Consider the following 16527-nt stretch of genomic DNA (forward strand, 5'->3'; position numbering starts at 1 on the left):
ACACACTTTCAGGGATCTAGTGGAGTCCATGCCTCGTTGGGTCAAAAGGGGGACTGACACAATGTTTGGCAGGTGGTCATAATGTTATGCCTGCTCAGTTTATATTCATTCATATAAAATTTGTGGCGTATTCTCAGATTTCAGCGCATTATAACGGCTAGTAGGTTTTCCACTGAGGGAAAGTCTTCAGTTCAGAAGTGTTTACACTTTTGGTTTTCTCTGCAACAGGACAAGGTGCACTATTTTCATTGACTTCAGGCTGGAGTGAGACCAGCTGTCAGACGGCATGTATAACAATCTCTGTTGTTCAATAATAAATATCATAATTGATATTTAATCCACCAGACAGATGCCCTCATCCAGAATTACTTACAGTTGAGGGCTTTATTGGCTTTGTTCAGGGGTCTGGTGGTGACAACTCGGTGGTCCTGGGATTTGCACAAATTTCCGATCAGCAGTGCCACAGCTTAACCACCGAGCTACCACATGCCCCACTGCTGTAGTATACGAGAAGAAAGAAAAACACCTTGCAGTGGTAACAGTAACTTCAGTTCATGTCAGGGCAACTCATACCACAGATTATTTTACTATACAGCACAGCACAGCCGCCATTTTTTTTCATATTCATTTCATGTTGTATTAAGTGTCAAAGCGTCATCCTACTGGCCAAAAGCATCACATCGCATCACATTATCTCTAACTGGTTGTATTGAGCTGTCACTATCAGTTAGGATAATCATAAAAAGTAGGCCCTGATCTATTAAAAGAAAGCATCCAGAATGAATTAATTTTGTTTAAGGTATTCGAGTGTGACACGACCACATTTTGTGTCACCCAAAGACACACTTCCACACCTCCCACGTTAAAAAGCCACACCCCCACCTCATGTCATCAGACGCACCCTTTTCACCAAAACAAAGCAAACAAAAATAACATCGTTCGAGACGGTTGTACAAAACTCAATTTTTTTATTAAATTCTATCTTAAGATTTCTTTTAATATATAAAAGTTCTACAGTGACAGGATTGGCATGTAACCAGAAAAGAGAGCACACCATTTAGTCCTTCTCATAATACATAATACCGAGCACGAGAAAAGTACAAAACAGGATGAACAACAATGGGTACACCGTGACACAAGACATGTGCGAGTGTATTTGTGTTGTAGTGTGTGTGAGTGGACGTAAGGATGGGGGATCGCTCGTGTGATCAAATAAATAAATGATAATTCTTCAGACGGGGGAATCTGTTGTGTCCTCTGTTCAAAGTGAGGACAGCGTGTTGTGCATTGACTTACAGCTCGTTTTGTTTTTATTATCCACAACCATTCGCTCACCTCGTGTCTCAAAACTCACCATTCTCACACACACACACAAAAACAAACACACTCTCTCTCTCTCGCACATAAAAATGCAGACAGTATTTCTAGCTGAAAATCTGATCCTGCAAATGTGGACACTCGCATAGGGGCTTGTGCGCACACACACACACACACACACACACACAAAGAAAACATTGTTTGGATTCACAGACATGGCCACCACATATATGTGAGATTTCTCTCTATTGGCTGCTTCCACTCACTGTGACGTCTATAGATCAGCTCATTTCCCCAGACATCCGCACATCAGTCTGCACTATTAAAGTTGGAGTCGGGTTGGTGCATGTCGATACAAACACGCATCAGAGACCTGTGACTCATGATCTCGACAAGTCTCATTAAACTGTTATTGTTCAGACATGTTCACTAATTTAGACTGAACCGTGTAGTGTGAGGTGAGGTGTGAGTGTGTTTCCGTTTGTTTTTTTTTTTCCCTGGCATGGAGAAGAGACTCTACAAAATCTACCAGTTTATATATTTAAACACGTACAAACTAGAGACCTGACAAAACACAATACACACCGTACACCATGCCCAAAGTTATTTAGCACCAAAGAGTTGGATTACTATGTTGTGTGTGTCTTTGACATCCATCAGCGTAAACCTAGGTACACATACCACCTGTGTGCGTGTGTGTGCATCAGTGATGCATATCACATCCTTGTAAATAGTTAATCATATCAGGTGTTCATGCATGCTGTGTGTGTGTGTGTGTGTTTCAGTCACTATCACTCGTATCGCTGCTAGGATCACCCTGCACTTTGTTACGGTGCTGCATGGCACGATGATACGCCACCTGCACCGACTTCCTGATGTTGGACTTCCTGCCTTCCAGCATCTTCTCCTTATCCAGTTCTTGATCCACACCCAGCGGTACGAGCTTAGAGCGTGGCAACCATTGCCTGCACACACACACACACACACACACACACACACAAACAGATAAAACCAGTTAGACACACATGCTCTATTTCTCGTACACACTTTTTTGGCAGTCTAGGCACATTTTCAAACCACACTGCTCCATTTCATTGTATACTTTTTCAGCACTTTGTGTCATGCTTGTTTCCTCTGCCCCATTTACCGCTCTTTGTTCTTTAACACAGGATGTGCACTAGGTGAAATATTTCTTAGAAAAGTCGAAATGGCGAGAGAAACGGCTACGGGAAAAGAATTCGTGAAAAGCAAGGATGCACTTCTCATTTTGTTATTATATTACAATACGCAAAACTGAGATCTAGAGATGATGAAAATATAGTAACTGACCACTTAGGTCTGATTTTGTTTAGAGTTAACCAAGTTAGTGTGGGATGATGGTGCAATAGATCTGAAAAGGAATGAAGTACAGGCGAGATTTTTTTTACGAACACGTCACGTGTATGCAATCTGAGTCATAAATGGTACAACGGTTCGAGCTGAAGTGTTTGATCAGCATTTCCCTTTAGGCTTGCAGCCAGGTCAAGTGCAAGCTGGTGAGTTTGACATTTTCGAATTGACTGAACCGCAAGAGAAATAAAATATCTTATACCGCATTTGTTCTCTTACTAATCACAAATAGAGTTAAGTTAGACTGATATTGAAATGTGTAAAACAAATACATATGCCATCGTACCACAGCATTGTAGATTCTTGATTCTGACTGGTCAGATTCATTTTCTCTAACACTGAATGTTGTTGCGTCGGCTATAATTCAAATCCCAGGTTTATATAAAAGAGCTTGTCCTTATTCATTACTGTATCTACAATAACAAAGAAAGGGAAATTATGACGGATGTGCCATTTTGAAGGATAATACATATTTAAATATCAATATCTAAACTAGACATTTAACAAAGAGTGTAATTGTTGTTATGGTGAAAGTGCAGCCCAGGACTTTTCTGACAGTCAGAGGTAACGCAGGGTGGAAGGAAATCTTCACAGCCAAGGGCTTTAGGTTACCGAGAAACCACAAAGCACACCAAGCATTTTTGTCTTAGTAATGTTAAGAAAGAGAGAGAGAGTGAAAGAGAAAAAGAGCACAAGAATAACTGTCTGCTACTGTCACTGTGGAGCACCACAACGCCCAAATAGTTTTGATGTGACTAAAATTTGGAAGAAAAAAAATTTAAGATGTCTTTAGAAATAAATAAATCTGTTCCAGTCAAGGGTGTGCAATACTATCCACAAAAAGGCTAGTGAGGATGCAGAGGCCACATCCGATAATCTACTGAAATCATATAATCAGCCGAATCACGTGTGGATCCCACCTGACTTGAACAAAAACCTGCACCTATTATAAACCTGGCCCTTTGTGGACAGGACTGGCACACCCCTGCATTAAGTGATAAGCAGTTGTCAGAGAAGTGTGCTACAATAATGAAGAGGTTACAGAGCTCAATGGCTGAAACCGGAAAACCTGGACAGACATCAACACTATCATGAGCACTTCAAAGCTCTGGCTTGTATGTGAGAGCGGCTGGAAGGGAGCCATTTCTGAGAAACCTGGAGTAAGATGTGAGAAAATCTTTTGGGAAAAGCCTTTATATTTGGCAAAGGCCAAATACAGACCAACACCCAGGTAACGCCATTCCAAGCATGAAGCATGGTGGTGGTAGCATCTCATCTGACACTGCAATTTCCAACCAATCTGTACAGTATCATAGAGAATGCTGAGTGAGAATTTCATTGTACAGTGTAACTGCCTGTTTTGCATCATGCCCAAGACAAAGCCCAGACTTTAAATACAAATCTTTGCCTTGAGAAATGGTGTTAAGAGAGCTGGAGTGCGCAAAAATGCCAAAATCACAATGCTGAATATAGAAAACTTATAGACAAACATCTGAGACAACTCAAATCTGTACAGGCTTTTGGGGGTGAATACTTCTCCATGAAAGGGTGTTTAGACTTAAATAATTCCAGGGACATCTAAATCAATGTTATAATTTTATTTCTGTAGCAAGACACTTAAAATGGAGCGGAAAACAAGTCCATTTTTATATACTTAAAATGTGAAGTATATGAAATTATAAGTGGGGGAGATTCTTTCTAGAGAGAATATAGTTGCTCGGTTTATGGTGTATATGCTTATGTTGTATTGGTTGCTCTAGTAAGCTAATGTGAATCACACACACGATTATGATTTGACTCACCAAGTCCTCTTGTTGTCAAAGAACAGCACTAGGAATAGATGCTCCCGTGCTTCCTGGGTCATCTGTTCCCCCAGCTTGAGCACCTCCAGAGGGGGAACGGGGATCGGCACACCTCTGTGGAACATCCCCTCCCGTGGCATTTTGGGATCTATAATCTGAGAGATAGATTATGTTATCATTTCTGCTGCATCTTAAATACAGTAAATCAATCAAACTGTAATCAGTCTTGTGGTTGTGGGATTTTTTTTTCGTTCATACTTTGGGATTTCATTATGTTTAACGCATCAGAACTGGCATAGGTTTACATATTTCCTGCCATTTCCTGGCACAGCTCAGATTCTGCTGATCGTTGCAGAAGATCGGAGTGACTCAGAGCAGCTCAGAAACTTCAGACTAAAGTCAAATATTTTTCTGCATGACTCAATTGTGATTTTATTCCCGTTTTTAAAAATACATGTACTATAGTTAGTCTCAAATGGAGACAGTCTGTTTGATTACATTGGGTAACTGATTGTAAATGACTGTAACCCATGTTCAAGGCTGCTGTTAGAGTGACACACAGTGGTTTTAAAATTGCATGTCTGTATACAACTGAACATGCCACTTGTTTATTTATATTCAGTCTTCTCCGAAACAACTGAAAAGGCAAGAATGATTATGAGACAACAGATCAGAGCTTCAGCTTTCATTTCCTACATCTAGAGGTGTTAACCAACTTTAGAAAATGGTCCCTTTGGTGGCAGAGTGCCCAGTTTTTGGAGGAGCACAAATATGTAAACAGATAGTCATGAGGAAATAAAGCTTAATATTTAGTTACATATCTCTTGCAGTAAATGCATCACACCAGTGATCCACTGACATCACAAAACTGGTCAATTAAGGTCTGGTGATTGACTTGGTCAATGTAAAATCATCCAATTTTCCCCCTGATAAAGACCTTTGTTCAGTTGGCAGTGTGTTCTTTCTGCATGATGAACTTAATCTTTAATCTTAATCTTGAACTCATTCTGCTGCTCCATCATGAATCAACAGTAATGAATCGTTAGCCTGTGACAGAAGCAGCCACGCATGCCCATACAATGTAAATAATACTCTTGGATATTAAAGTTTGGATCTCAAACCCAAAATGTCTTCAATGGAAAGCAAAAACGAAAGAGTTTACCTTGCCATTCCAGTACATTCAGACCAGATTATATTTTAAAGCAATTCTATTACATTTTTTTTGTGCACACTGTTAACAAAAGAAATTGTCACAACTTTACATAAATAAATATATTCCAGATAGAAACCTTTAAATGTATTAATGTATTTGTAATGAGCAAGGAAAATGTATTTGCGTTGGCAAGGAAAAACTCCCTGAGAAGACACGAGGAAGACTAACCCATCTTTATCTGGGTGACACTGGATAGTTCAGTTATAAATCATCACACACTATAACCTTACACTATAAAGTAACAAAGTACAGCTGCAAAAACCTATGAGTATGAACATCAGAGTCAAAATCGATCAATGACTAATCAGTGAATATCCAAATACTGCAGGTTTTGTATACTTCTGGGTACTGAGGTTAAGGTTTGGATTAGATTTAGATCAATTTAGAACAGCATTAATTCTTTGCATTATTAATAACATCAGAGCAAGGTCCTCACGAGTACAGTAAGGCAAACATACGCAGGTTAAGTGTATGTATGAGGTAAGAGTCTGTGTGCTTGTGTGTGAGATTTACCAGAGCAGGATAAGAGGGGTATCCTCGACACTTGGCCCATACGAGATCGAGGGCATCTAGCGTGCTGTAGTCTGTTGAGCCCATCCAGCAACCTGACCTACTCCGGCTTCGCACCACTGGAGAGGCAAACACATCTTAATGAGCACAGTTCTGTGTCCATCAGTGTGTGTGGGTGTGTTGCTGTACTTACAGTGTGAAACTCCTCTGGCCCCTCCCACTGAATAGGAGTCATTCTCCGTTCCAGAGGTTTCCTCGCTGCTATCGTCTGGAAACGTTGAGCGTGAGAATGAAGTCTTCCCACGGCCCTGCTTTGAAGGAGTGGTACTGATATGGGGAGATGGAGAGAGACGGAGAGAAGGCTTAGAATCAGCCGTATCCATTAGCAAAGACTGCACAGCTTCATAGCTTTTGTCCATCAATATTTTCATAATATTTTTGTCTTCAGCACCTAACTAACCAATACTAGCTATGACTATATGGAATTATCATGTAAACGTTTTAATACCAGTATATCAATACCTAACAAATCACAAACTACTAGGTTATAGATTATATACACTCTAGCTGTGGTGTGTACCTTGTTCTGTCAGAGGCGGCACTGCTGCTGCTGCTGGTTGTAGACTCAGAGTCAGAGCTGGAGCGAGGATAACGTGGCTCGTTCCTGTAGACCAGGAAACTCTCAGTCACGGGCTTACTGCCACCATCGAAACCATTGCTAGGCAGACCTGAGAGACAGTTAAAGAGAAACTTGTCAAACCAACAGTAACAACACCCCTATTATATACTTCAGTATAAGAGCATAGGTAGACTCAATGTATAACAATATCTCCCTGTTATACCTACACATAACAAGGAGATTTTTTGCTTTATTTTAGAAAAATAAAAAAAGGTTATGAGTGTGGACTGCATAGAAAGTATAAGATTGCTGTATGTATGTATTTACCGAGGCCCACGTGATCATTGTCACTCTCACTCTCAGAGCTGGAACTGGAGCAAGGGCTTCGTGGTCTCTTGCGCTGGCGTGCTGTGGTCATCAGGGGGAGCTGTGGAGGTCCTACAGGACTGGAACTCATTGCTCCGGAGTTGTGTATTGCGTCACGTCTTTTAGGGGGGCGCCCCGGACGTTTCGGGGGTCCTGTGGCCTTTGGGTTCTTTTTGGAGAAGAGGATTGAGGTTCGGCGGCCCACTTCTGATGCTAGTGTAGAGGCAGTAGCGGTGATATCTAATGTGACAGAAGATCAAAATAAAAGAGAGGAAGTAGTTTTTTTTTTTTACTTTCACATACATATTCCGAATTTTTGTTCACAGACTATTGACTAGTGCATGTCAAAAATGACACATTTGAGAAAGATGTCAGTGAAAAACCTACAAGACTGCATTCTGCTGTAGTGTGTGCAAATATTTGGTCCCACCTTTTCCACTAATCTCCTGGCTGCTGCTCTCCCCTCCCTCGTCATGACACGCGGCTCCTGATGCATGGTGTGCGAGGTTAGAGCCACGCTCTCCGGATGCTCCTGATTCTCGGTTTCCCCCACTGGACCCGCCATCTCGCTGATGCGCTAGCTTGCGTTTAATAACAGTCATCTCCTTCCTCAGAGCCTTGGCTCGACGTGAGCGACCAATGCTGTGCTTCCCTGAGCTGACATCATCAAAACGTGCCTGCAAGACTCGTAACTGCTCCTCTAGCGGCAAACGCCGCAGGTCTGAGTTACAGACAGGCAAAAGATCAACAGTCAGTATCTAAAAAAAAAATGTACACCTTTCCACAAATCACCACAAGGCCAACTTACCATCTTCATTACCAGAAGGGGACCTCTCTCTTTCCCTGTCCTGCTCTCTTTCTCTTTCCTTCTCTCGCTGTCTTTCTCGTTCCCTCTCCCTCTCTCTCTCACGTGGGGATTCGGGGCTAGGCTCTCGGGGCAGGTGCATGCCGGTGTCAAAGTCGTAGCCGATTCTCTCAGCCTGTCTCCGAGTTTGTCGCAGGATTCCATTGCCCGCCTCCCGCAACTTCAATGCTGCCCGGTAGAACACAGTGTCCTTGGCATTGTATTTGAGGCAGTTGTTGACGATAAGCAGAAAGTCGGCCTCGAACGTATCAAAGTTAAGATAGCGATGGGACTCCAGACTCGCCCACATCGTCTGGAAATCCATGGGCCGCTCAATGTGATCCAGGTAGTCTGGGACCTGAGATACACACACATTCGTATGCATGTGCACAAATAAAATGTGGAACATTACAAAAAACTGCACAATGTTTCGCTTTTAAATTATTTGCTAAACAAAAATGCTAGAATATTTTTGAATGGACATGTTTAGAGAGAATCCTTGTTCTAAAAAAAAATACTGGTAATAGATTATCCATCCATGCATACAGTCAGCATTAAGGCAGACTATATAATCACAACACATACATACTTTCTGTCTATTGAAGGCCATTTGAAATATATGGGTTGATGGTTATTGGAATATTTGATGCACCAGTATTTTATTATTGAACTCATTTTCCTGGCATTAGAATGATGCATGTCCAAATAAAGCCAATAAAAATGTATATACACTCTCTACTAGCAGGATGTCTGTCCTTATGGAATTGAATAATAAAATCCTTTATCTCTATTCCTAGAGAAGAAACCATGGAAGTGAAGCTGACTAATAACGTCTGTGGATGCGCGTACCTCATTCAGTGGCACAGGCACAGTGAAGAAGTTGCTTGTGTCTCGTTCTTGCAGCTGTTCCAGCGTACTCCTCAACAATGCCAGGAATGGCGTCAGCTGCATCTCCAAGGCTAACTGCTGAATCTTGAGCTACAAAAGTACAAAACAGTGTGTGTTTGTTAGTTTTTAGATACAACAATGCAGAATCATAAAAAAAAAACAACTGCAGGATTTTAGAAGCTCTGCCTCACCGCCTCCCTCTTGAGTTTCTCTCTCTTGCGGATGAGCTCCACGAGAAGTCTGGCTCTCTCCAGGTCGTGCCTGAGTCTCTGCCATGCTTTCAGCTGTTCCTTCAGTGCCGTATGCTTCTCCTCGCCATCCTTCTGCACCACATACAGGTTTTAATACAATGCACAAGTAAAAATGTTTTCATTGACTTATCACTGAAGTGATTTAAGTAGAGCTTATGTTTGCTTACAGTTTACATTTACTGCATTTAGCATCATGTCAGATTAGGTCAGGATCCGACAATGCCATTAATTTAAAAACCACGCGAAAGAGGAGTGTGGGTTAAGGGGAAGCTCATTCCATAGCCTGACTGCCGGGATAAAGAAACATGCTTGATGCATGACTTCCTTGTGTCCTGGAGGATGGTTCACTGAATCAGTCTACAGGTTTAAAGGGGTTGTGGAACAGAGCAGAGTTTTATAATTGCCTTCAGGTAGATGGGGGTCTGCTTTTGGCTTTTAGCTACAGCTACAGAAACCAGTGGAGGGAAACGCAGCAGAGGGGAGTGTGGGACAAATTGACAGGAGTGATGTAATCCAATCTCAAGTTAACAAGGGATTAAAAACATGGCTTGGAAATACAGAAAGTCATGGAAAGAAGCGACATGCAAATGTGTGACATGCACTTGTGCTTTTATGTGTGCGTGTACAGACCGTGGTTATAGAAGGAACAGGCTCGACATTGCGTTGGGACTGCAGGTGTGTCTGAAGGCGACGCAGCAGAGGGACGCCGTTGCGACTCTGTCTCTTTAGGGTCCAATAGGCATGCAGCCTCTGCATGAACTGACTCTTCCTGGGTACTGTCAGATTGGCTGTGATCTTACTCAGCCTACAGAGACGGAATGAGGGACAGATTAGGGGATGATGAGAGAGAAAGAACAATGCAGATGAACTACATGACCTTTAAAACAGCAGTAGGTGAGTTAGTTATGCAGTGAGAACAAAAAAAAAAAAAACGTCCTAGAAGACTGGTTAATAATTTCCAAAACACTCATAAGACACACTGTTCTGTATTTTTTTTTATATAATGTAATTCCATAACCGATGCTCCTAATGAATTGGAAGCTACTTGAGCTTTAGCTTAACTCAATAAAAGAAAAGGAAATTTATAATACAGTTTTTGAAACATTATGGCATGTGTATTTTTTTGACAAACATTAAGCACACCTGTGTGGCGGTATGCACGGCACAGACACCACAGGCGCAGCCGCTCTCTTCTCTGCTAGGATCTTCCTTGCCCTCTTTAGTTTCCGCCTCGATTTGGCCTTTGCCCTTTTGGCCCGCTCCTCTCCGACTCCACCGCCATCCTCCTCGTCCTCGTCCTCTGCCTCGCTGAGAGAGGAGCCGCTCCCGGTTCCTCCCCCCAGAGGCCGGGCCGTGCCGGGCGGCGTGTGGACGTCACAGTAAGCTGTCTTTCGCACACTGAACGAGGTACCGTTGGCACCGGTCTCACGCACAGGCTCCATCTTCATGTAGAGCCCGGCTTGCTGTGCACACGTCACGTGGAAAGCAGTGTAACAGTTGGCTTTGTGACACTGGATACATGCGCCAGCCCCACGCTGCTTACAAATGTAGCACGTCAGCTTCCAGCGCGCCGCCGGGATGTGCTCGATGCTGTCGATCGGCTCCAGGAAGACCGTGTTGGCAAAGCATACCTGCAGCAGTAAAGTAAAAATGGACAGATGGGGAAAAAAACAGAACTGGCTCAAACAGTACAGAATATTCATGCAAGACAGGGAGCGTGTGTATAATACATTCATCATAAATCTTAGCTGCCAGCTTCCTCAGACACCTACAAATTGTGCACCGCTGCATGTTTTTTTTGGACAGCATTACAAAGTAGGGGCGGGCGATACAGCAAAAAAAATAGGTCAGCGCCTTCAATATTTGAAGGCATTTGCATGATCAGAAGTGCATCACTGTTCCACAGAGATAGATATACTTTATTGATCCCGGGATAGAAAATCCCTTAAGCACTAACATGAGCCTGAGTATGCATATACACTACACGCTCACCTCGGGTATCCACAACGCACACACGACATGAGCCCAGCGAGCGTCGTCGGTCTGCTTGAAGGCTCCGCCCTTGTTAGGACACAGAGCACAGTCGACTGCACGAGAGGGTGACTGCAGGCAGCGACGGCAGAGCCACTGTCCCTCTGGGATGTAAGGCACGCCGTAGCACTCCTGATGCACGGCCAGGTTACACATGTCGCAGAACAGTATAACGTTGCTGTTCTGGCACTCGCCGTCGTTGCAAATGCAGCAGACGGCATCCTCGTCGATCAGCGCGTTTGGCTCACCCTGATCCAAAGGTGACAGGAGAGAGCAGAGAGAGATAGTCAGGGTCTGAACGGTGGAGACAATTTACTTGCACTGCATAAAGAATCAAACACAATAGGGCATGATGTTATAAGTAAATAAAGTTGTATTTGCTTTGTGCAATGGCTCTGATTGATTGTCCCTTATCTCAGCATCAAAACAGTTTGTTTCTCCCCTAATAGACAGCTTCCTGGTTAGTTTATCCTTTTTAATAGCAAAATGCACAGGTGAAACCCAGAGCTCAAACCAAGAGCAGACAGCCTTGCTGTTCTGACACGCTTGGACTGGACTGCATCTTTACCCTTATGTTCTGTTCAGGTCTAAATGTCCAATCAGATAATTTTAGAAAATGTGTTTTTCAAAATGTAGGCCTAACCCCATTTCCTTAGCTCACATCAAATATACAGTCGCTCTCAATAATGTGCATATGCATAATGTGCATAAAAAAAGGCTGTCAAACCTTATTGTGGCTCTCAAAGTAGGACTCCTTTTCTAACCGATCCATCAGGTATTCAAACACCTCCTGAGGGATCGGCGTCACTCCATCACTACGCCGTTTGTCATTCATAATGTCCAGCCAGATGTAATCTTCCTCATCGATGTCATACTCCACCTCCTCGTCCAGCTCCTCCACAGATTTATCAATGTACCTGTGAGAGGGAGAAAAGCCGCCATAACATGAGTCCATCAATTACATGAAAAGACAAGATGTTTTTAATGCAATATCATATAATATGATCATTAATTAACATGATTGCTCTATGGATGAAACAAGTGATTTATCGGAAATTGTAACTAAATTAATAGTCTTGCTATTACCAATTAAATTTCCTGGCAGTCACCATACATTTTCCAATTTTATTACTGCCACAAAAAAATTCTGAGTTGTGAGTTATATCAGAATATAAATGTGCTTAAATCAGAACAAACAACTATAAATAAAAGAATAAACCATCAAATAATCTATCCACCAATTTTCTTTACTACTTATCTTACACAGGGTCATGGGAACTTGGACCATATCCCAAAGGATACAAGGCAGCGAAACCCATCACAGGGCGCAAACACGCATGCACACACACTCATTCACACTTTACAGACAATTTAGAACCTGCAAGGCATGTCTTTGGACTGGGGAGGAGAAAACCCCTTGAGCACATGGAGAACATTTAAACTCCCTGCACACAGGGATTTTAACATCAGTGTTAATTTGTAGATTACAAAATGTGTGAGTGGCAGGAAGCAGCCAGGTCTCCAGAGTGAAATCTTGACTGATGCATCATCCACACCACTTCAGACTTGATCTGCAAAACATGCCTTGTCTAATTCACTACCGAATTTCAAGCTCGCTTGAAATGCTGAATTTCGATAACATTCATATACCATGGTGGATCCTAAGCCCTTCCCAGGAACACTGTGCGTTAGGCAGAAACCAAACTTAGAACTCTACAGACACACAGGCCTACTGCTTTGTGTCATAATTTTCATGACTTCTGCTTCATTCATTACTTTCTTGTATCTAGACCATGTTACCCATTTTGTTTAAAATGATTACCTGTCTTTCTGAAACAGCATAAGGTTTATGACAGTGACTCAAATTTACCTGTAATAAGATGTTGGTCTTGGTGGTGCATCTGGCCTGTCTTGATCCAGCTCTCGAAACACAGCCTCAGGTAGCTTGACCGCTGGCCCTGGTGGATTTCCATGATGATGCATGCCATCCTTCTTCTTTTCTTTGCTCTTGTGTTTGCCCGCTTTGGGTGTTGCCCCTGCTCCTTTACCCCCATTGGCTGCAGCAGGGGTGTCAGGTCTGTCCTTTCCATTGGTTCCACCTTCACTGACCCCGTTCTCACCGTTGCATGTCATGGACCCGCCTACTCCATCATCAGCCTCACTGTCCTCCTCAGACACCACATCGAGGTCCTCAAAGATGCTTAGGCGGTGCACTTTGCCATGGATCTCCAGCTCCACCATGCGCTGAGCCTGAGCGTAGGTCATCGTGTCTCTCCCAGGAGAATGTGAGTGGTCCGAATTATCTGCTGGGCTACCTGGCATTCCACCGTGCCCTGACATAGGGTGGGTGTTACCAAGTTCAGAGCCATCTCCGGATGTGGGTAGTGAGGAGCGAGCTGGGCGACCCTTGCGCTTCTTCTGCGGCGTTCCTTGAGCAGAAGGTGGGTTGTCGTGGTCGTAGTGGTAAAGGTGGTACTCGATACCACTGTAGCTCTTATAGACCTTGCGGCACGTCTCGACCGGGCATTCGTACGGTGGCTTGGTGGCACGCAAGTTGTGGCAGAATGTTTTCACATCAAAGTCCAGCCCCATGCTGTCGGCGTGCGTTACTTCAGCTTACATCTAAAAAATAAAGAAAAAGAAGAGTGTCTGGATTAGAATGAAATCGTCATCAATAACAAACACAGGATTCCTGTGACCATGTACATGTTTTGAGTACTCCAATACTGAAATGAATAACCTACTTAGTATTAATCAATAATGTGTGTTATTTAGCTATGTTTACACTGGTTGCTCCCATGTGCTGCTTGCAATGAACTCCACATTCTGACTATGTTTAAGATGTTATATTGTTTAAATTGGCCAATACTGCTTAAACACTATAAAATATTCTAATCACATTATTTATATTATAGGAATGATCTACCCGTGATATTTTCACAAAGTCTTCATTAATTTGTGAAATCCAAGATTGTGTCATCTGGTCATTAGTATGACAAAGTACACTATACACACTTCATAGAGTCAAAAGTATTTAGACGCCTGGCCAAGATCCCTATATGTGAGTAGGGCCTTCCCTAATCTTTGCCACAAAGTTGGAGACACATGATCGTCTTTGCACGCTGTAGCAGCACTTCATACTGGAACTAAGTGTTCGAGCATGACAATGCTTGCATGCACAAATGTCGGTGTGTAAGTGGTTTGCATAGAACTTCTTTGGGATCATTTGGATCTCCAGCACACCCCAGGCCTCCTCATTCAACATCACTAACGCTCTAGTGACTGAACGAACACAGATCCCACAGCCACGCTCCAAGATCTAGAGTGAATCCAGGCAAACTTCATATTCTTTCCATGTCACGGTCAGGTGTCTACATACATCCGGCCACATAGTACAGAAAACAATTCAAAAGACTGGAACCAAAGGGAAAAAAATAGCATAAAAGCTTTTAATGAGACCCAGCAAGTTAACAAGGTGCATATGAACAATCAGTGACGTGGGACCCATCACTCGCAGACTAAAATTTACCCCTTGTGTAAACTACCACTAACAAAATTTCACTTGGCTTCTCCGGTTCAAAGATAAATATCGTCTAGCAAGCCACTATTTATTTATTTATTTATTACTATTGTTTACTATGAATTTAACTCGCTTGAAATCACATTTTTAAAACTGACCTCAAGCTGAAGCAAAGCCAAACATATGTGAAAACAATCCAAACGTAAGTAAACCAACATGACAAAGATGTCATTTGGTTCAAAATGTTTTTTTCATAGGGTTAAAATATTCAGAAAAGCATGGAACAGTGGTTTGTTTGTTTTTTGTAGGACTTGAACCCTGACAGGCTTGGATCAGTTGAATGAAGTTACACAGGTGAGCTATTTGGCGTGTCACGAGTGGCATGTAAACAAACAGCTAGACAAGTTTAATTCGGTTCATTCGGTCAGTTTGTTTACACCTCTAGAATAAAAACAAACAAACTAGAAACTTTTCTTAAATGATTAAATGCAACAGTATCCATAAATATATATTATAGTAACTAATCTATCATGGTGTAACTACAGGAGGATACAAAGCAGCGGAGCATCTCGCAACAATGTGTTTTCCTCCAGGCTGCTGGATGAATTAAGGCGTGTATGAAATGCTTTACTATCTTAACCTGGATTTTTTTTTAAAAATGTTTTCCTTTCCACAATATTGCACTGCAACTTAAAGCATGCTTTTGCTGCAGCAACCTGCATTACTGTATACAGAGTGGCTAACAGGCAGGCTAACTGCTTTAATTCGCGGCAAAAATGTGCCGCTTGCAATTGATGCCCCCGTGCATCCGACATGAACAGAGGTTTAAAGTGCAAATGCATAAAGGTTACATTAAATACACGCTCTTTTACCGATTTCTCCCAAAACACATGCAGGTATGAACGGAACAACACTCACTACTCCAGGCGCTTGTCACCGAGCACAGCGCGAGCTCCAGTCGCCACTTCCGACCACGGATAATCACCGAAAATGTTCACATTCAGGTCGATTCCGTGTCTATCTGGCTATCTGATCAAGGGTAGTTGAAATAATTGTTGTTGTTTTTTAAAAAGGGGAAAAAAATAAAAAAAAAATAAAGCAACGCGGGTGATTTAACTGTAAAGGGAATAATCCAGGAACTGACTATGGCGAACAAAAGGGGCTACACTGGGTGCCATGGGCGCGTGTTGGCACATTCGCCATTACAACACGACGGCGAATTAGCGAGAAAACTCTCACTGTAATGACATAAAATTGGCGTTTTATTCCAGAATGATATTAGCCATAAAATATAAAAAGTGGCCTGCGCACAAGCAAGATACAATTCAGACTACTACCTTTTTTGTTTGTTTTGTTTTGATCTCCACCTGATTTGCGAATTAGACAGAGACTTTCACATTGCTATATGTATATATAAATATGTGAATGTATATATATATTCATTTTTATTTTTCCGAAAGTATTTCTCTCTGTAGATTTTGGTGAAAGTCGATTCATATATTTTGCAACAAAACGGGCATAGTTTTTTGTCTTTGTTTTTTTTTTTTTTTTAAAGAAAGAAAGAAAGAAGAACAGTTTCGTCGTTCCTACATATTTCTGTTTATTTACGAGAATGCTAGACGAATCTGCCAACGCGGATCAGTAGGATGGAACGGATCCTTTGCGCCATTATATTTAATAGAAGCAGGTCTCGACTGGAGCCGGCAGGGGGCGTGGTTTGTGTAATATACAATCCACCGTAATCTAATACAGTATAATGCACAAAGGAATTGAATGA

General features: G+C 42.2%; 1 protein-coding gene across 2 annotated transcripts; it reads right to left on the minus strand.

Annotated features, from left to right (window-relative positions):
- Positions 1-968: 968 nt before the first annotated feature.
- Positions 969-15979, minus strand: brpf1 (bromodomain and PHD finger containing, 1). 2 transcript variants are annotated; one of them, XM_058388720.1, is made up of 16 exons: positions 15669-15979; positions 13101-13852; positions 11958-12147; positions 11192-11479; positions 10343-10830; positions 9830-10004; positions 9140-9268; positions 8910-9038; positions 8025-8418; positions 7647-7937; positions 7178-7456; positions 6812-6959; positions 6425-6558; positions 6235-6350; positions 4509-4663; positions 969-2282 (listed from the first exon to the last, which is right to left on the minus strand). In XM_058388720.1, the coding sequence occupies exons 2-16, from the start codon at positions 13820-13822 to the stop codon at positions 2099-2101; spliced, it is 3822 nt and encodes a 1273-aa protein (XP_058244703.1). In that variant the 5' UTR covers positions 13823-13852; positions 15669-15979; the 3' UTR covers positions 969-2098. The 2 variants fall into 2 exon arrangements, with proteins under 2 accessions (XP_058244703.1, XP_058244702.1); XM_058388719.1 differs by having other exon boundaries at positions 9140-9271; positions 15669-15975.
- Positions 15980-16527: the final 548 nt, after the last annotated feature.

The sequence above is a fragment of the Hemibagrus wyckioides genome, linkage group LG05 (assembly GCF_019097595.1).
Source record: "Hemibagrus wyckioides isolate EC202008001 linkage group LG05, SWU_Hwy_1.0, whole genome shotgun sequence".
Classification (NCBI taxonomy): domain Eukaryota; kingdom Metazoa; phylum Chordata; class Actinopteri; order Siluriformes; family Bagridae; genus Hemibagrus; species Hemibagrus wyckioides.

Coding starts and splice junctions, on each gene's coding strand:
- brpf1 (XM_058388719.1), bottom strand. CDS start 13,822: ATGGGGCTGGACTTTGATGTGAAAACATTCTGCCACAACTTGCGTGCC. Junction 11,480..11,957: donor ACTTTGAGAGCCACAATAAG/GTTTGACAGCCT, acceptor CCTTTGGATCAG/GGTGAGCCAAACGCGCTGAT. Junction 4,664..6,234: donor ACCCCTCTTATCCTGCTCTG/GTAAATCTCACA, acceptor TCTATCTCTCAG/ATTATAGATCCCAAAATGCC.